The 21524-nt window shown below is 38.2% G+C and overlaps 1 protein-coding gene across 1 annotated transcript in view; it reads left to right on the top strand.

Moving 5' to 3' along the window:
* LOC112114510 overlaps positions 1-21048 on the top strand; it is a 48179-nt gene extending 27131 nt beyond the window's left edge. Inside the window, exons 15-21 of the mRNA XM_029912530.1 lie at positions 1302-1463; positions 2503-2666; positions 7318-7499; positions 14181-14238; positions 16784-16936; positions 19257-19457; positions 20983-21048. Coding sequence (XP_029768390.1) covers positions 1302-1463; positions 2503-2666; positions 7318-7499; positions 14181-14238; positions 16784-16936; positions 19257-19457; positions 20983-21048 — 986 coding nt within the window. The remainder of the gene's footprint in view (positions 1-1301; positions 1464-2502; positions 2667-7317; positions 7500-14180; positions 14239-16783; positions 16937-19256; positions 19458-20982) is intronic.
* Positions 21049-21524: the final 476 nt, after the last annotated feature.

The raw sequence follows: 21524 nt of genomic DNA, 5'->3' as shown, positions 1-21524 counted from the left end.
TAAGACTTTGTCTACACTAGCACTTTTGTTGGCAAATTTTTTGTCAGTCATGGGTGTGAAAAAAACACTCCCCTGACCGACAAGTTTCTCCGACAAAAGTGCTAGTGTGGACAGCGCTATGTCAGCGGAAGACTCTCTCCCGCCAACATAGCTACCACCGTTCATGAGCTGTGCCGCTGTAAGATCCATAGTTTAGACATAGCCTAATAGTTCCTAATTTAAGTCTCTCGGGCTATGTATACACTGCAGCATGTACCTGTGTCCTAGTTTGAGTGCGTGTGAGCTTGGCCAAGCACAGGCACCTCCCCGAGAGTCCAGTCTGCAGAGACATGCTCCAGACCTAGTGTTGAGACACTGGATGGCATTTCAGGAGCATTGTCTGAGATGCAAAAGGTGGCAGGACTTGGTGCGGGGTTCATTCATGGCAGACTCGACGGACTGTTGAATTCTGCAATTGTTACATATTTTTCATGTATAGACTGGTACAGGACAGCTAGCACAGCATGGTGGGACCACCATGTCATGCAGATCTGAGATGACCAACAGTGGCAGTGGAGGTTTGTGAGGCCCTTAACACTGTGGTTTACCCACAGGTGACAGACATAAGAAATGTGCCTGAAATAATAGCTCTCTTGCAGAGAGTAGAGTCCCCAAACCCCTTTGCCCACCAGCAGGAGCCAATGAGTATGTCAGCCGAAAAGGTACTACTACCTTTGTTACATGCCCTATACAACATCTGTGAGGCTAAAAGGCATGGAGTGGTCTCAAGACACTCTGGCTTACAGGTTTGGTACAGACACAAGAAAGTGCCCCATCATCACTGATGCACCTAATATCTTATTCTTCTATTATTCTCACAGCAATTCTATAATTGGTTAATAACATAGTAGAACCATCCTGATTGGTTGATAACTTAGACTGATTAATAATTAAATCACACAGTGTTTTAATATCATGCGCTGCAGAGAGTTGCAGGAGACAAATTAAAGAACCACTTGCAGCTCCTGAACCTCAGTATGAGTATCACTGAATTAGATGATTGGAGTGTGGATAATAGGGAGGTATGGGCAAAAATGCATCGGATGACACATGTGAAACCTACAGTCTAGACATACCTTTTGCTTTATATTTGGATACATGGTGTGGAACTTAAATGTTTAAAATGGTTATTTTGGATGTGTAAGTGCTGATTTAAGCATCAAAATGCAGAATTGGGCAATTTTTGTTCAAAAGATATTATCAAAAAAGGCATTTCATCAATTGCCAAATTATATATAAGATGTCAGTGTTTGTTTCTGCAGTTACACTTGATCATTTGGAAGCCTGGTATGTGGAAAGGTTGGATGAAAAAAGACATTCACGACCAGAACACTTTCCAAAATATATCAATATACATCATGCAGTTCGTTATCGGCAGGAAGTAGGCATCCGGATAAAGGTCAAACAAGCCTTTGGACTTAAAGGTGATTACAAATACTCAAAGATTACTATTTGTATTTTATTTATTTTAATAAGCAATACTATTTAAAACAAAACAAAACAAAACTTTTCACTATGACCAAAATTCCCCATGATGGTAAATGTGCTTGTGATTTTTTTGCAGGATCTGTAAGTTTGCACAGGTAGTTTGTGAAATGTCTTTATTGCAAGTACCTCTGAACAATGTATAGTAATAAAATAAAGTAGAATACTAAAGTAAAATAAAATAGTATGGCTAATTAACAGTATGATTGGAGAGAGAGAGAAATGTCATTTGTGTTTTAAAAATACACCTCTACCTCGATATAACGCGACCCGATATAACACGAATTCGGCTATAACGCGGTAAAGCAGTGCTCCGGGGGGAGAGGGCTGCGCACTCCGGTGGATCAAAGCAAGTTCAATATAACACGGTTTCACCTATAACGCAGTAAGATTTTTTGGCTCCCGAAAACAGCGTTATATCGAGGTAGAGGTGTAGTTATGATTTTGGGAGTTCCTATTCCCATCAACAATGATTTTCACAGACGAGGAACATAAAATCCATGCACCTGAGCATTAAGGGGCAAATCCTACCAGCCCTCAATAGTCCTAGGGAATCAGGTGGTTCTGCTCCATTGGGTGGATTCTGGAAGCCAGCACAGAGAACCTGCCCCATCAGCATGTGACAGAGTTGCGCTCCACAAGGGCTCCCAGGTTCCCAGCAGGCAGGGTTTTTCTCTTTTGATGGGACCAATGAATCTGCAGTTTTATTGATCCATTGGCCATTTCTCCCAACTGCCTGAGGAAGCACCATTCCTGCCCCTCAACCTCCACTGTATTCCTCAACATACCACCTTATTATTCGGACTTTGCTAAGTGGACAGGATTTGCCCCTCAAAGACCAGGTTGTCTCATTGACAATCTATCTGACTTAATGTAAAAGTGATAAGTAGCAATATAGTTGTACTTCTTGGTATTTTAGATGCCTAGTCATAAATATGTACAAATTAATCTTCTGTGCTGCCTATTTTTTTTATGCAGCTGGTGGATATTATGTAAATGTGTTAGCCAGAGTCCTTAAGGGAGCTACAAGCATGCATTTGCCTGAGTTACCTCAACAATGGGCAGGAGAAGAAACATTTCTAACAAGCCAACTTGATTTTACAAGTCTACAGAGCTCACCACGGTGGACGGATCCATCTGTGGTATGTAATAACTGCCTCTTTGCATTTGCTCCCCACGAATGGCCTATATCAGGAGAGAGAAGGATATTTACAGATATTTTTCTTTTTTAAAATAATGAAAAAACAAACTTCTGTGAGGTCTAAGGGTAATAACTGAGCTGATAAACCCAAACTTTATAGGTATGGTTCAGCTTCTATGCCAGCTGTTATCTGGCACTTGAAATTTGATTGAGCAATTAGTATATAATATTCATAAGGAATGTCACACGATGACTGGCCCCTGTGATTAAAAATAGGTCCAGCTCCCCTGTGCCAGAACAGGTGTGCTCCCAGTTGAACCAATTAAGGGGACTCTAAAGGGTCAGAGGGCGCTCAGTGAAGAAAAAGCTAGAAGAGGAACTGTGGAGAGAAGCTGCAGGGAGAGAAGGTCTCCTGCAATGGTCCCTGAAGAAGGGTATTGGGTCTGGAGGAGAAGACCCAAGTGAAACAGCACCTCAGCGAGGAGGGGCTGTGCACTGCTTAAGGCTGGGTGGAAGATTTGTTCTGTGAATGTTTCTTCTTGGAACTTTGTAAATAAAGAAACCTGACCCCAGGCAGGGTTGTGATTTGAATGAGAGTGATTGTGTGGCGTTTAAGGAGACCTGAAGAAGGGGAAAACAGAGCATGGCACTGCAGACGCACCCCTGGCCAGGAGTGGTTGCTTGGGTGGTGGCCACCATGGTACAGGGAAAGATAAAGCAGTCTTATTTTCACCTAGTGACCAGTTTCCCAGTGGCTTGATTAATTAGATCTGTCTCCATTTGCATTAGGACATATATGTTTTTTATTATCAAAATAAATTTTATACTCTAAGTAAGGCCTTGTTTCTAAAAGTGAGTGCTCTTTCCAGTACTCTGTAGCTACAAATCAATGTGCGATTTGTGCTCAACAGCAGTTAACACACTAATTATTAATGTTTCTTTTCATTTTATGGAGTTTTTAATAGCATTATAGATGGGGCTGGTAGCACGGCCTATTGTTAAGGTTGCCAGACACTTCCCATTGTAAGACCCTGATTTCTCAGTGTGCACCTGCTCGATAGAGACTTAGAGTTTAGCAGCTAAAATCTCAGAAGATTCCATCCTCATTGAGCATGCTCCACCCCTTCATATCTCCTATTTCTGACCAGATTGTGCATATGACTGGACTATGCATGTGCTATCCCTGGCCTACAGGGGCAAAGAGGGACTTTCTCTTCATTCCAGCCCCAGTCTCAAGTTGGGCACCCAGAAAATGAGGAACACACAGTTAGTGACCAATTGTTAATAAGTTTGGTTTAAGTGACCTGCCTACTATCATATAGGAATTCTGTGGCAGAGGAATGGATAGAATACATTTATCCAGGACAGCACTCAAGTGCATTAACCACGTGGCTATCCTATCTCTTCCTGTAAGCCCCTGCCTCATTTTCTACACACCTTCCAACTTCTGCAACAAATGAGGCAAGGGTCCTACACCCAACCATCTCCTTCACTACTCAAACCTGATTCATTGTCAGAGTAGGCACATCCTGTGCACTAAATGGGCAGGAGGTTCTGTGGGGAAAAAATAGTATGTGAGCATGTAATTAAAGGCTGTCTCATAATTAATATGCACAAGGTGATCAAATTAAGTTTGTACAGGCAGTTCCTAACTTTTGAGTTCTTGGCTTGCAATCTTAATGTTCTTTTCATGTAGTTTTTTGTATGTAATATATATTTACAATATAAGAAAATAATTGAATGCAATAAATCAATATGATTTATATCATTTAATTTCTGTAACCCAACAGTTAACCCATTAGAAAATAGAGAGTGAAATTATTACTGCTCCTGTGTGGTTGTCTTGTAGGGGGAGGGAGGATGTGCACAGAAACCCTTTCTCCCTTCCAAGAGCACCCAAATGTTACATACCCATAATGCAGCTGTTTGTGCTGCATGAGCAAAAGAATTGGGGGTCCAACTAGTACTATTGACATCATTACAAACTCCGGATCAACAAGGTCTTGCGCCTTGCATGCCAGCTAGTGCACCCGAAAGGGAGTAAGCACATGCTGCACCTTTTAAATAAGTGCATATAGCAAGTGCTGTTGCTAAATATGTTTCCTCCTTTGTGCCTGGAGGCATTATGGCTTACACAGGCATAATGCCTTTCTCCGCAGCCACTGTTCACATCACTCCAATGCTCCATTGGATTTCAGAGACATCATTTAGCCCATTTTACATTCTCTTTACTTCGGCATGTGTGGACATTGTATCCACCTTGAGTAAATACAACAAAAGGTTTGCATTCTAAGTGGAGAAAAATGTCATAATTTGGCTCCTCTTTTCCTCAAATGTATGAGGATTTTCTCTGCTACAGTTCGGAATTCTTCCTTCTTACATATAGCAGTCTAGTATATCTACTCTAGTAATAAGGAGATATCTTCATATTCCTAAAGTCTCCTAACATGACTGGCACAAATTAACAGTAGCAATTACAATTTACACTAGATTCCTGAGATCCAGTTTTTAATAGAATCTGCCCCCTTCCCCCCCCCCCCCCCAACTGGAGCTAAATATTGATTTTTCACAAATGGAATATTTGTTTCAAAATTACAGGCCTAATCCTCGGAAATCTGTCAAAGCAGTTATTGTGCACCCATCTCTCTAGTGTCTAGTTGCCAAGTGAGCAAAGGGCTGGTTGGAAAGGTTTTCTTTGCTTGAATCTGCACTGCAACATAACAGGACTGAGGAAAGTAATCCTTTTGTCTGTGTTTAAGGACCAAGGCACCAGCATATAGCCATACCAAGGCCAACTGCTGTTAGGTACTGAACAGGGGTAATGGATATAGTTTGTGGCTCCCCCATTTACTGGGATTTGAATTCCATGGATCCACTATGTGCATGTACCCACTGGCCTCACCCAGGTTTGTGGGAGAGACGTACATTTCCTCCCTTTAGAGATTTGCAGTGGAAATTGCTTCCACAGTACACAGCAGTTGTGATGTGCTCCTGTGCAGGTTCTCTACAACCTAGACCAACCACTACAGCTGAAACTCATTGTTTTCACTGTCTCTGGGCATTGTGTTAAAGGAATAATTATACAGTTTAAATATTAAACAGCAAAGTTTTTCTTTAAAATTAGTTTAACAATAAAACTGAGTTACAGTCTCTGGCATTGCATTCTGAGACTGCTGGTACTGCCAGGAGAAGGCTCAAAAATGCAGCTGTGAATCAAAAACTTTACTTTCAAATACAGTTTAGTTAAATGATAATTCACCTTCCCTTATGGACTCCCAGACATCGCAAAGAGCAAAATGGATACAGCTTTCTTTTAAACAATTCAAAAGCCTGTTTTTGTTCAATATATGATTTGGAGTAAAATGGAATTGAAAGTTGTGTGCCTTTTTCTCACAAATTATTGTGGTTTAATCATGTTATATTTGCTTTCATTGTCCTTTTGATTTATTTAAGTTGATTAAACTTCTAATTAAATTGCCTGAATTTTACCAGTAAATTATTACTTTATGAATAAAATAAATCAATAGTGGATGCATTGGTTTGTACTGAATTGCTTATTTTAAAGGGCATTTGAACTTTCACTTTACTGGGGGAAAAAATAAAACTGGCCTTCAGGAATGGATTGTATGGCTATAGTAATAACTTTTCACATCATGATTAGCAGCATATTTCAGAATTAGAACAATACTGTGTTTTACTACAAACAGTTAGCTAAACCAAAACATGAAAAACCTCTCTCCAACTTCTTTATATATTCTAAACCTCCCTATAGGATCAAATTCCCCTAGTTCAGTGTTACATTGAGTATTAACAATTGAGAACTCTTTTCTAAAATACACTGCACAGATCTTAATATTTATGATACCCATGAAACTTAAAAACATCTGTTCTGCAGAGAAATACCTATTAACGTACACTTAACTGCTGAGAACTGTCTTTCAAGTTAAGGGGCAAAATCTCAATCAGTTGCCTCACAGGAGTTAGCTAAGCCGTGGTGATTTCATGAAGTGGTGAGGAGGCATCTTTTAGCTCTTTTGGTTGTCAAGAATTAGTAATTTCTCACTGTCCAATTGCAAGTTTAAAGTGACAACCTGGATGATTTCATCCATTAATTCAAAGCACAGTGTTGAGAAATAGTCAAATTTGTGGCATGTAAGTTTTGGAGGGTGCTTTTTTTGTTGTTGTTCAGTAAATTTGTTTTATTAACAATGCAGAAAGAAGTTTTCAGTAGACACTTAATAACATTTCCCATATACATTCTGTACCGATGTTTATGCATCTTCACAGAAGAATATTCATGTGCTATCAGCTCCCCATGGTTTTTCCATTTGTGTGTTTGGTTGGTAAAAATATATTTTTCTTTTTGGATTCAGTTTTCCTCCTGTGACATCCATCACTGGTAATGGATGCACCTAAATTGTACTGTCAAAGAGCTAATTAAATCTGGTCATGTTAACTTTACTCAGTGGTTAGAAGCAGACACCCAAAGCTCTAAAGAAGAATTCAGTGAAGTGTAATCTTTTTGGGTGGAACATCTTGAGACATTTCTCCTTTTCATATTGCTTTATTCTACCTTTAGTTTTCTTTGATTCAATTTTTTTTGTTTTTGTTAAATTAGGCCTCTCTCTTAAAAGTTCTGTATTTTGTTCTAGGTGTTACACCCTTATCTTGATGATCATAGTGTGCTTTTAATTCAAATATTTGGCCTGAATGCTATTTATGTTCCGGATCCAAGTGGACAGAGACCAGGAAAAGTAATCTCTCACCCTGGTCAGATCCTGGAGCTTAATACACAATCACAGTTAGGCTGGACTGCTGTTCCACTCTTTGACAGGTAAAGTGAAAAATATATACTGCTATTTATCGTTATGAAATATATGCCAATAGTCTAAAGTTTAACATATTTTCGTTGGACCTGCAAACATCTTCAGAAATTGATGGTGACAAGAACTGCAGATAGCGTGTTTTTTCATGCTTGAGAACTTCACACAAATGTTTTGTGAGGGAAAATAACAGGGAAGAAAGATGATCTTGTGGTTGAGGCACTAGAATAGGACTCTGGAGATATGGATTCAATGCCCAGCTCTGCCACAGTCTGCCTGTGGGGCCTTGGGCAAGTCATATACTCTTTATGCCTGAGTTCTCTATTTGCAAAATGAGAGTAACATTATCTCACCGGGTGTTCTGAGTTGCCATTCCAGCACTGACCTTGGTAAACCCAAACCCACTTAACTTTCTTAATTTATGTTGTTGCTGAAGAAGGGAGAAATTTCACAACCTCTGGAGGAATTAAAGTTCCCACAGAGAAATCATTGATTTGGTCCTTTGTGTTTCTGCAATGGCATTGTAGAATTCCTGCTCTCCATTAGCCTCTCATGAAACTTACGTTTCAACTTAAACTCTTCAGATTTTCAGTGAGATGGTTATATTGTTTGTCAGCACTTCTATCCACTGACAGGGAAAAAATCCTAAATATCTAAATTAATGGATTTTTAAAAATATGAAAATTGCAGAATGTTGGACTTCTGTGATAAGAAAACATTAATAACTAGATGTAGATTTTAAAACTGAGATTACATTGATTAATTCCAAAGTCACATTGTCTAGTGAATCTGCCCCTTTCTAAATTAAGATGGTAATATACGAGCTAACTGCAGGAGACCCTAACCTTGAGATCCATTTGAATAGTATTTCAGAGTGAGAGTTGTGTAGAGCACAGCATGTCCATATCCTCTTTGGAACACTTCAACCAATGCTGAATAATGAGATTCTAAAGTACGAATGTGTATTCTGTAACTTTGCAGTGAATGACATTTGTATAGACCCAAAAGCTTCGTAGAAAGCTCTCTTAAAATAATTCCTCATAATTGAATTTTTTATGTGTTTAGTATGCATAACCAACCATTCTGTATATTCAGACTACCTTTGTTACAGAAGTGAAAATATCTTTAGTAAGTTGCAGAGCAGCTTATAAGTTTCAGGAAAGCATGAACCCCTACTCTGTTTTTGGTAGGAAGACTACTGGGTATCTGTACAGATTATCAAAACATCCACTTTTGAGCAATAAGCAAGTTATTGAGAGAGCAGAAGAGGTACTTCATTGATCTGGCTGCTACTGTTTGGAGCTCAAAATGCCACTGCTTTATATCCAATGTCTATTCCTAAAGGTCATCTGGTGAAAGAATTACGGTACTTCCCAGATGAAACAGAAAAATTTGAGAGAGTATAGTACAAAACACAATTGCAACCGTAGTGTTTGCCTGAGGCAAACAAGGTTATGGGATCCCCTAAACTACTCCTTTTGAATACTTACCCATTTCTTGAAATGGCTCAAGTTTGTTATCTTGAACTGATGCCATAAGGTTTTGCATTTTTCATATAAAAATTATTTACTTCTGTGTACATCCTGAACAAAATGTGTGTGTGTGTGTGTGTGTGTGTGTGAGAGAGAGAGAGAGAGAGAGAGAGAGAGAGAGAATTGTGGTGTTTGTGCAAATGAAAGATTGTAGTCAAGCAAAGTTTTAGTTCTGATCTTAGTCCTCTGCATATTAAAACTAAAAACGTTAGGCGATTTTATGATGTGTACAAATGTTAAGGTGATTAGTCTTTACAACTGAGATAGGGACATCATCACTGGAGGCAGGATGTGTATGAATACAAGTACATATTCTTCTCCCCCCATTCCCTTCCTACTGCTCTCCCCATTTTCAGAATTAAAAACAAGACATGTATAGTCTTTGTCTTATCGCTGTCTTTTTAAAGTGTCTTCTACCCTGTTTCCTATTCCCACTTTATTTCTTGCTTTCTTTGTTTTGTTCTTCTAGTTTTTTGGGGCTTTCTGTATTTTTTGTCTTTTTATTTCTTTTTCTCACCTTGAGCTCTGCTTCTAGCTCTTCACTTTCCTCTTTCAGCCTATCTCTGTATGCACACACTGAATGTTCCCCTCCTTCAAACTCAGTCTCCATTTCCATTCCTCTTCTACTCCAGTCTTTATATATCTTCTTTGCCTTTGCCTCATACTATTCCTCTATTTCTTTCACTATTTTAGCTTTTCCTACTCAACAGTTATTTTCTTTTTCCCTGTGTGGCTCCCTTCATCCCCCAACATATTGTATTTCATCTTGAAGAGTGAGAAACTGAATGAGGATATGAAGCTAGGTCTTCATCTTGATAATGCATAATACTTCAGTTCCTAGCTTTATGCCTTTTATGTTTGTTCAGTATTTATTCTCATTTTTCTTGGAGAGGAATCTGCATCTAAAATATACTGTTGGATTCTTCAAGGTCATAGATTGGATTCTTGTAACGGGCCTGTAGCAAGAAGCAGGTAGAGAGGAAAGACATTTCTGTTTAGCAGGCTAAAACAACCACCACCTCCAAACCAATTTTTTTTTTTTAAACTCAGCATTAGAGTTGGTTCATCATCCTTCCAGCTGGAAGCAAGGTGTTGTAATGGGTAGTCACAAGCTCTTACATTTTGAGGGGCTGAAAAGAAAGGCAGGGAGGAAGGCTGAAGTTATCCTATGAATTGTGTGTTTCTTTGTGGGATAAAGTTAAAATAAACCAACAATATATAAGATTAATTATATAAAACTTTACTATAAAGCTGTCTGCTGTAATTGTGATTTTCTTTCTTTCTTTTGGTTGTCAAATATTTGTGCTTTTTCATTAAGTTTTGGATTTTTTTGGATCTTTCCAAACATTATGAAACATGTACAAAGAGTAGTAAATTAATTTGCATAAAATTGACTGCAAAGAGCAATTAGTCTTCATTAATATGCAAATCTAGTCCAGTGGAAATTCATCTATATATGAGGCTTAAATATGCAAGTCAGTCTTGCTGTGCTAGAAACCCAGATGCTTTTATTTACTTTGAAATTGAGGGATTTGGTTAATGATGTTGTTGACAGGAAAACTTGAATAAATTTTATGATCACCGTCTTTCATATTAGCCAAGAACCACAGAAGAAAATTACCAAGTAAAATACCAATTTTATTTGGTAATTTCCTATTACCAATCTAGTAACAAAATGTCAAATACAAAGTAATAGAGTTAGATTTTTTAATGTAGTTAGCTTGAGACTTAAAATGTTCCGCAAAGATAAAAGCAATTTTTCTTAAACTTTGGTTTTCCAGAGGGTAAAGACATCTGCATAAACTGTATGAATAGCATGCTGTCTGGAGATTTAATATTAGAAAGTTAAATCAGTTGCTTGTTTCATTTGGAGAGACTATATAACCCCGGGAATTAAAAAGCAGGCGCTTTGGAAATGGCTGTCGTCATTCAGCAATGGCCAAAGTGTTAAATGCCTCTTTTGTTACAGTTTTCACCAAAAAGGTTAGCAACGATCGGACAACTAATGTAGTGAACATCAGTGTAAATGGAGTAGGATCTGAGGCTAAAATAGGGAAAGAACACGTTAAGAATTACTTAGACAAGTTAGATGTCTTCAAGTCGTCAGGGCCTAATAAAATACATCCTAGAATACTTAAAGAAATGGCTGAAGAGATCTTTGAACCATTAGCAATTATCTTTGAGAATTTGTGGAAGACGGGAAAGATCCCAGAGGACTGGAAAAGGGCAAATATAGTACCTATCTATAAAAAGGGGAATAAAGACAACCCAGGGACTTACAGAACAGTCAGTGTCACTTCAGTACCCAGAGCGATAATGAAACAAATAATCAAGAAATCAATTTGTAAGCACCTAGAAGACAATAAGGTGATAAAGGTTAACACGGATTTGTCAAGAAAAATCATGTCAAACCAACCTAACAGACTTCTTTGAGAGGGTAAAAAGTCTTGTGGATGGGGAGAAAGAGTAGATGTGATATATCTTGAATTTAGTAAGGTTTTTTATACTGTCTCACGTGACCTTCTTATAAACAAACTAGGAAATATAGCCTAGATGAATCTTAAATAAGATGACTGAACAACTGGTTGGAAAACCATACTCCAGAGAGTGGTCACCAATGGCTCACAGTCTAGCTGGAAGGGCATATCAAGTGGGGTCCTGCAGAGATCTGTTCTGGGTCCAGTTCTATTCAATATCTTCATAAATTATTTGAATATTGGCATGAGAGAGTACACTTACAACGTTTGCAGATTATACCAGTCTCAGAGAGGTTGCATGCACTTTCAAAGACTGGATTAGAATTCAAAATGACCTTGACAAACTGGAGAAATGATCTGAAATAAATAGGATTAAATTCAATAAGGACAAATGCAAAGTACTACCCTTAGGAAGGAATAATCAGTAGCACAAATACAAAATTGGCAATGAGTGCCTAAGAAGGAATACTGCAGAAAAGGTTCTGAGGGTTAGAGTGGATCACAAACTACATATGAGTTGTCAATGAAATATTGATAAAGCAGATATCATTCTGGGATGTATTAGCAGGAGTGTTATAAGTAAGACATGATAGCACTGGTAAGGCCTCAAATGGAGTGTTGAGTCCAGTTCTCGGTACCACGTCTCGGGAAAGCTGTGGACAAATTGGAGAAAGTCAAGAAGAAAGCAACAAAAATGATTAAAGGTCTAGAAAACATGACTGTGAGGAAAGATTGAAAACATTGGGTTTGTTTACTCTGGAGAAGAGAAGTCTTAGGGGTGACATGATAACAGTCTTCAAGTATGTGAAAGGTTGTTATAAAGAGGAGGGTAATCAATTGTTCTCATTGGCCAGTGAGGACAGGACAAGAAGCAATGGGCTTAAATTGCAGCAAGGGAGATTTAGGTTAGACATTAGGAAAAACTTTCTTACTGTATGGGTACTTAAGCCTTGCAATGGGCTTCCGAAGGAGGTTGCGGAATCCCCATCATTGGAGGTTTTTAAGAACAGGTTGGACAAATACCTGTCGGGGTTGGTCTAGATAACACTTAGTCCTGCCTCAGTGCAGGGGATTGGACTGGATGAAATCTTGAGGTTCCTTACACTCCTACATTTACATGATTCTATGATTGTTTTCCATTCGGTAGCAAAGCCAGGTTTTGAGCAGGAGTGGAGCTGGGAGGGGGTGACGGGTCCATTATACCTATTGGCTTGAAAAGGTGCAATATGTACACCTAAAGGTGGCCAGGGGGCCAGTCACCCCATGCCCTCCTATTAGCTTCGCCACTGCTTCTATTCATTATGTAGAAAGCCTTTACAAGACTAAATGCTAAGGTCTTTGCTCTTAGCTTCCAGAGCCTGATTAGGAACCCTCTAAACCCACAGCCATAAGTGGATCACCTAAATTAATTTACAAACATCATATTTTATATATTTCAAATTTATAAAACCTTAACTGTTTCTTTCACTGCCATACTGTAACACAGGCTGGTGTTGAGATGCAGAGCTTTATCTTTCCCAGAGATCTATCATGTAACACTTCCCCCCCATCCCTGCGTGTGTTTTCCACAAACCTTTTGAAGCACTGTGTATCCTCCCATTGTTGTTAGTTAATGTCACAGCATCCATCATCTTTCTGGGTGAAGAGTGGATGGGATTCCATTTTGGAGTCTATCACTGCTCCTTAATTACCTAGAGGGGATACTGTTGATTGATACAAAATACTCCTCCTTTTTTCCCTCTCACCCCCTTTCTTTGCAGATCTCTCAGGACCAAATTTAGCCTTGACATAAGTGGTCTCTTGGTCACTAGCTTCAGTTGTACTCACTTACGCCAGAGCTGAATTTGTTTCCCATTCTCACATGCCTGGGAAAGTGATACTTTTAAAATAACAGAGAAATGCAGCTTAAATGGAGTGGACTGTATTGCAGTTTGTAAAGCTGTGTAATTGTAAATACCCGAGGACAAGTTAACAGATTATGCTGCTCACGGAACTGCAGTTTAATTTCTGTGAATTCTTGGCACAGCTGTTTGGTATATAAATCCTAACAGTGGTGAATTCTAAATCCTTGATGTGCTGTACTAGGCAAAAAGTCTTTAGAGTAGTTAAGGAAAGAAAAATGTACTGGGTATATATTGAAGTTGGCTCTTTAGCTCATCACAATGATATTTAGTATTGCAGGTGGGTCCAGAAGCAGGGAACCTAGAGAGAGAACTGAACATTCAGGGTTGAGACTTCAGAAATGGGTGCCTCGATTTCTTATTTCATCTAGTTGACAGAAGGGAAACCCCACTTACCAATATGTCTCAAAAATATTTAATCAATAGACATCTTAGCATAATAGTAATAACTTGAAGGTACATCCTGCTAACTTTATAACCTTTAATATCCTAGATTAATAAACACTTCAGCCTTCTGTCTTCGAGTTTATTATAAATAGATTTATATTTATGCATCATGCGGGAGGTCAGACTAGATGACCATATTGGTCCCTTCTGACCTTAAAGTCTATGAGTCTATGAGTCTATGAGATTATCTCAGAAACACAAAATCTCTTCAGTTATCATCTAATTACACTTCAGTTCTACATTTGTAGTACTAGAGACTCTATTAATAGTAAAATTGTGAGGGAGAAACAGATATGGCCTGTTTTGTCCATTTTTTGTCCTTGCTTCCTTTGCAGTGACTATGTGAGGAGTGGTGTGCACAGTACTCCGTTGTTTCAGGGTTCTCCAAGTGCAGTAAGTATTCTGGATGATGATGAGATTTTTTTTTTTCTTCTGACAAACTGGAAAGAGAGGGGAAACATAGTGAATTTTAATACTCATGAAAGGGAAAGACTGGTATACTAATGATGGACATGGAACTGTTCACGTAAACCTTTATTCACACAATTTGCCTAGCTCATATGAGTTAACTTTGAGAAAAATACGAGAGTAAGGATTGTTTAAATGCTCTCTTTAAACTTCTTGCTACTCTTATACAACTTCAAACTTCCTTTCATGCAAAGTAGGATTCCAATGTAATGGCAACTATCTGAGCTAACTGAAAATGATAGTGGTTCGGTTAACCAAAGTTTCTCTAATCCATTTCCCTTCATGGTTCCTGGAGATACCAAAGAGAAAAGTACCAGTTTATTTACAGAAGTTCATTAGTTCACAGAGTTCACATGTGCAGTAAATTCAAAATACACAAGGTGCAAGGCAGTGGAGAATTGGGAAGTAAATGCACATACTGTGTGTTTATTTTCTAGGCACCGCCTTTATCCATCAAAGTGACACACCCCTGTATAGTGATTGCATAGGCACATGATCCCTGTGGGCACTGGGTCCTGCCATAGCTGGCAGAATTGATTTTATTTTGCCCTTCCATATGATGTAATCCGGCAGCTGGCATTTGCTGGGCCCAATGTCAACAGAATGCTTTGCTCTCTTGTCTTTTAGATGACCTCTTGGGTGTGTCTGCTGCAAGCTATTATTGTGGCTATGCAACTGCCTGTATATCTGGTGTTGGGCCAACCTCCATTTCCATCAGATTTTTTCATTGGATATGCCTATGAAGATCTTTCTGGCAGGAGATGTATTTTACATTTTATTTTCCTCCTAACTTATATTTGTTTGACATAAAAGTTATTAGAACTGCTAACAGCCTGGCTAATTAGTCATTTTGAAGTGGCGCTTTTGTAAGCAATAATACCCAGCATTTTATAGTACTTTACAAATATTAATTTATCTGCACAGAGTAATTTTTTTGATGTAAGACCTTTTACTTTTTCATGGTGCTAGAATCCCTGGCATCCAACCATGCATCATCCAGCTTTATACTGGTCAGCCAGGAGAATTTTAACTTACACCAGAGCTGTCATTAAGAAAAAATGTAAGGCTGGCTCACTGAGGACTAAACAGTTTGCACCCACCTCTGTACTGTGAGATGCCTATACAACTCCACCTTCACTACTAAATCACATTTTGTAAGGGAGTGCTTTGCCTGGACGCTACACTCATTTTGGGTCCAAGTTTTCCAGCTGATTTCAACTGGGATCCCGCAGGTCCTGTCTGCACAGATAAGGCCCACTGTGTCCGAAAGCGCAAATAACCATCTTCCAGTACTCTGTGTCTTCCAAAACTAACTGCTAAGAAGTACCAAAGAGATACTCATGGGAAGACTGAGGATTTGGTGGGAACAACTCCCTCCGAATTAAACAATCATGACAGTATTTTTTATTCTGCAATAGTGGTGGATGATCAGCCTCCTTTGAGACAAATATTAGTGAACTGGCCAGCAGGAGGCACTAAAAGAGCAGCAGTTATTATTTGTCTGCTGCTTATTCTAGACCTCAGTCTTGTCACCTCCCTGGTGGTGGTTTGCAGAACAAGACCTGGAGATGTTCCTTGTTCTGGGTTTCCGGTATTTTCTAAAGATATTATTGGTCTGATTCTGTAAGTAATCTATTGATTTAATTGAGGACCATTCACATGAGCAAAGATTATTTCTGAGAGTAAATATTGCATGCCTGGGTTTCAAACGTTTATAAAAAGGTTAGATAAATTGTGGTACAACACGTTTTTATTGTATGAAATAAATTAAGCTTCAAAATTTCAAAAGATTTTATCAGTCCAGTATCAAGAAATTTGCCTTTTGAGATTGAACCCTCTCTCACTGCCTCTGGTATGATGGGGTCTGATATAATTTATCCACATGGAACTATACATTCATTCCATTGGATTAAATAGCAAACATCTGCAAAGCATCATTATATTTATGAGATATTGCTCTAGTCCCCTTTTTTTATTGCCCTGGATTTATAACTGTGGTGTTAAATAAAATCTGCTGATTTCAAAATTTGAGGCAGTGTTTTGTTTCTTGCTGCTATTGATGCAAACATGTAAATCGCTATACCTGCAGAATTGCAGAAGAAGTTAGTTTAGGTTCCTGTATATGCAATAACACCAAACTGTTGTGGCTTTAGGGTCCTTCTTGTAAGCTGTAAAATTAAGAAATATGGTAGGTACTGGGTATTATGGTGTTGCGTAAACAAATATATATAGTCCAAAAACCATTCAAAGAGATTACTAAAGAGAAAATATGCTCATTATCCAAGAATACTAATAGATAAAATAGGCAGAGGACGACATTATGCTTTGCAAAATCTTACATCCTAACTTCCAGTACAGAAGCTTGAAGTGTGAAGATAAATGATGGACAGTTTATGGGAGTGAAAAATAGGCAGTTCATGTTTAATCTTTTTTTCTTGGAGGAATCTGACTTTTTCTGTGTATTTTGCAGGAATTTCTCCAGTCTGTAATCTCTCAGCCAGTGAAGGATGTTATGGCTGAAGGTATAAAGAAAAAGACATTAAAACTTTTGCCAACTTTTGGCAGTGTTACTCTTGAGTTTTGGGATGGTCATTACTTTGAAGAGGAGCATTATGAGCTACCTGTAAGTTCAAGTTTATATGATGGAAATTAAATCAATCATTCATACATTATACTGGTTCTCCTACCTCCCTAAGTACTCCTTCAACATCTTTCTTGGAAGCTTCTCTTAATTTCCTTCCTTCTGTTCTCCGTAGACCTCCTTAAGGTCATCTTCAGTCACTTCCTTTTTTCCCTTCACAGTTCATCACTTGGGTACCACATCCTCTCTCTTTTGTCTTTGTTCATTATCTCTCCACTTGAGGACAACAAAGCTACCTTTCCATCCCCATCCACTCCCTCTCTATTCAGTCTTACGTGTCCATACTTTTTTGGCATCTCATTCTAGTTATCCTGTGACACACTAAAGTTAATTATGGCAAAAACCGAAATCCCCTTTTTCCCAGCAGAATAATGGTTGAGTCACTAGCCTCCCTTTCACTCAGGATCACTGCTTCAGTGTTACTTTTGATTCTTCTGTTTCTTTAACCCCTACATCTGAGCTATTGCCAGCTTTTTTGGTTCTTCATCTGCAACATTCTCTAAATTTCATCCTTGCCCTCCTTTCCTACTGCTGAAACCCTAGTCCAGACTTCGACTAATTTTCACCTTGCCCACTGTTACCTCCTCTCTGGTCTCATCTCGTCCCCCTGTAATCTATCCAAAATGGTATTGCCAAAATCAGCTTTCTCTCACCATGTCCATCCCCTCTTTGAATTGCCTAATTGCCTTTCTTTAATCTTTTACATTAAATTCAAGGTTCTCATTCTTCCAAGCTCTTCAGAACATCTCAGCTCTCATTTCTTCCAACTCTTCCTCTCACTGCTTATGTTCCTTGAAGGTTGCCCTTCTAAGTATTACTTATATATCCTTTCACTCTACATGATTTCTTTCATTCTGTCCCTTACATCTGTAACTCACTCCTTAACCTTGTACACCAACCAACAAGCCTACCTTCCATTCTGATTTGAAACCCTCCTTAAAACTCGCTTTTCCCCTGAACTTTATCAGTGCTAATTCACCAGAGAAAAACTATGTCAACCAAAATTTAAGACTGTGTCTTCCGTTATGTTCTGCACAGGAGATTAGCACTTTGTAGCAAACATTAGACAATAGTAAGACATAAATACACTAAATATTACTGTATATGCATATACAGTAATATACAGTAATAATAGTAATACATAGCAAAGACAAGATTGTCAAGCAGGTTTAACAATAAGATGCATCAGAGAATGTAAAGTATGTAAAAGTTGTATATTACGTACCTCAGCTATTATTTGTTTGTTGTTAACTGTTGTTTTTTTATGTTCTCACCTTTTGTTGTTAACCATTTTCGGTCCTTGAACATGAGGCTTGGAAGAAGCAATATTACACATCTGCCCTGGTGTATGGTCTTAGCCATGTAAGAAAGTTGCACCAGTTTAATTTAAAATGTTTTTGACTGGTGCAAGCCTATACATAGAAACTTCTTTTGGTTTAAGTGTGTCCTGTTTTGTTTGATCTTAAATCTATCCCCAATCAACCTAACCTAAACCAAAATAAACCTAGTTTAAGCCAAGATAAGAATATTCAAACAGACTTTTGTAGTGATTTAATTAAATCAGTGTAAAAATCACACCTTTACTTAAACTAGTGCAACTTTCTTATATAGAGAAGCTTTTTCAGTCTCCACCAGAAACCTCTCCCAGTTGTGTGCTTGCCCAGGGTATACTGGTGTCATGCAAGTACAATGCCTAAATTGTAGGTATTTAGTATGTGAAAGTCAAACTGGGATTGGGGCATGCTTTTTCAGAAATGCAAATTTACATTTTAGACATAAACATAGTGATGCTTGCTTAATCCTTCTGATAAAGTTATGGTAAAACAGACACTTTTTAGATGTTACATTTATAAAATTAAAGCGACACAATCAATTTGAAAATCACTTTATCTGAAAATTATGTATTTTCTATATTACAAGTAATCTCTAGTCTAACTGAATATTGAAACTGTTTAGTTTGATTATTTTGTGCATTGACAGCTTTACTGACTGTGTAGGAGAAACAACGAGTTTCTTCCCCACTGAAATAATTCTTGAAAAATATTAATAGAAGTGCAGAAAAGGAATTTAATATTTTCAAGCCCATACTAGTTAAAGATCTAGAAAATACTGATTTTTCTTAAAAATTGACACCCCCCCAAAACAAACAAAAAACGTTGTCAGTGTCCCTTTGTCCCAAATAATTTTTCAAGGGGAGGAGGGGGAGATAATTAGTTCTGAAAGTATTAATCCAGTTCATGTTTTAATAGCTTTGATCTCATGCTTTATATCAAATTTTTAAAACTACCTCTTTAAAATTAAGGTTCTAAACAACCTTCTAACTGTTGCTAACACAAAGAAATTTGTGGACACTCAAGCAAACAAGAGAGGCCAAGAGCTGTCACAGCTAGTTCTGCACAGTATGGATAAAAAAATAAGAAAATTGGGACGACATAGCCCTGAATATTATCAACAAGAGTATTTTTACAAAGAAGCAATGGGAAACGCTTTTTACAGTCTTGTGGTAAGCATGAACATTCTAAGTTTTTGCTATAAATTAACATGTAACCTCTAATTATTTATTATTTATTTCTATTTATAAAATTAGAGGCATCTCCCCAAACACTCTAAGCACCTCTGATGCATACTTAAATAAATCAGTGTGTTTCCCTTAAACTTTTGAAAAAACTCATCTATACAGGGAATATTTTCTTTGTTTTTAAACCATCAGACAAAATTGTTGTGGCTCTTTGTCAAGTAAGCCACAGTCAAGCATGAAAGGTGATTGATGTATCTGGACTTTTCAGAACCCTGTCAAATCAAACAAAAACTTCCCACAACCTGTGTTTTAAACTTAATAGTTAAGAAGGCTTTCCTCAGGCTGGTTCCAAATGAAACTTAACTAAAAAGAGATGTCTTTTTACCAAAATGTGTAGATAAAACAAGCCTTTTTCTGTGTTGTTACATTCTCATTACAAGGAATGCCTGACTGTTAATATTAGCTAGCCCCAACTTCCCAAAGCACAGCTCTCTTTTAGTGTGCTGGGGGAATTATTTAATGCACCACAGCTGGTCCAGCTCTGCTGTAGTAACAAGAATTTGTTTGTGATACGCGTAATTTAAAGTTTAAAACACTTTGAGTTCTCTCTCAATACGTGTTAGAAGTTTACTGAATGTTGAATATAATTTAAAAATATCTTCCTGATTTATTTATCCTCTTCGTAGCTGGAGTCGCAACTATGGCTATTGGTGCTGTTTCTGAGCCCTGGTTTGCACTACAAACTTATGTCGGTATAACTTGGGTCACTGGATGATTACCTGTTCTGTTCATTCCCTCTGGAGCATCTGCAATTGGCCACTGTCAGAAGACAGGATACTGGGCTAGATGGACCTTTGGTCTGACCTAGTATGGCCGTTCTTATGTTCTAATCCCTGCACTTGGAGCAAGCATCAGTGCTCTTTCCGTCTTTGAAAGAGGAAGTATTAACCCATCCCTGTCAATCCATGTCATAGGTGCCTAGTACTACCTTATTCTGTAAGATTCAGAAAAAATCCTCCTTCCTAAATTCTAGCACTCTGGAAACTTGGCACAAATTGGGTGTCTCCAAGCAGAACTCCAACATTTTCACTAGTCATGAGACCAGGTGAAACCCCTTTGCCCACAAAGACACTTTGAGGGAATGTAGTTCCCATCTGATTTTAAACTCATATTTGTGTACTAAGACTATTCCTCCAAAATGTACACCCTAAATGGGTCTATATGCTTTCAACCTGGCACACAGTCTATTTGTACTTGATTTGTTTCCATCTCTCACAATCTGTGTTTGGCTTTGCTGGTACTGGTGGCTTACCAGTTGGTAATGTTAAATGCATTGTGACCAGCTACCAGGTTCTCATGGTGGCTAAATAAAATTTCCTCTTTTGAAACAATGCTTACTATTACCACACACATACAAAAAGCAGGGGGTATTTAGGAAGGTAATTCCAAAAGGCATAGAGATGCCTAAGCATTAGTTGAAGGTGATCTTTTGATTCTTGTAATGTGGCAGGAAGATCTGCAGTATCATGAATCAGTGCAAGCTGACACAGTTACAGATTTTGACTTTCAGATCTAGGACTTCTATAACTGAGTAGAATGAGAAAAAGATGTTATGAAGGTAAAGGAAAGCTACTCATTTGAAGTGTCTCAAATAGATCATCCAGTCTTCTGTTCCTCGGCATTTTTGGAGGTGTTCTTGGGTCAGTAAGGTTGCTTATAAATACACGTTTTGCATATAAACCAACCTTTACATTCAGTCATTTGGCACTTAGGTTTCAGAGAGTCATAAACACTCTACTGTCACTGCCAGGCAGAAAAGACCCAATTCAAGGTTTTTTTCTGCTTCAGCTTGATTACTTTTTAGTCTCTAAAGCACTTCCCTTGCAATGTTAATTGACTGCAATTTCTGTTTTTCATGACTTGTAGAAAATAATATCAGGTATAAACGCTTCATAGAATCATAGAAATGTAAGACTGGAAGGGACCTCAAGAAGTTATCAAGTCCAGCCCCCTGCGCTGAGCCAGGACCAAGTAAACCTAGACCATCCCTGA

This window comes from Terrapene carolina, unplaced genomic scaffold, assembly GCF_002925995.2.
Source record: "Terrapene carolina triunguis isolate 2854851 unplaced genomic scaffold, T_m_triunguis-2.0 Scaffold231, whole genome shotgun sequence".
NCBI lineage: Eukaryota > Metazoa > Chordata > Testudines > Emydidae > Terrapene > Terrapene triunguis.
Note: the sequence above shows the minus strand (reverse complement) of the source record. Positions and strands in the feature narration are given on the sequence as shown.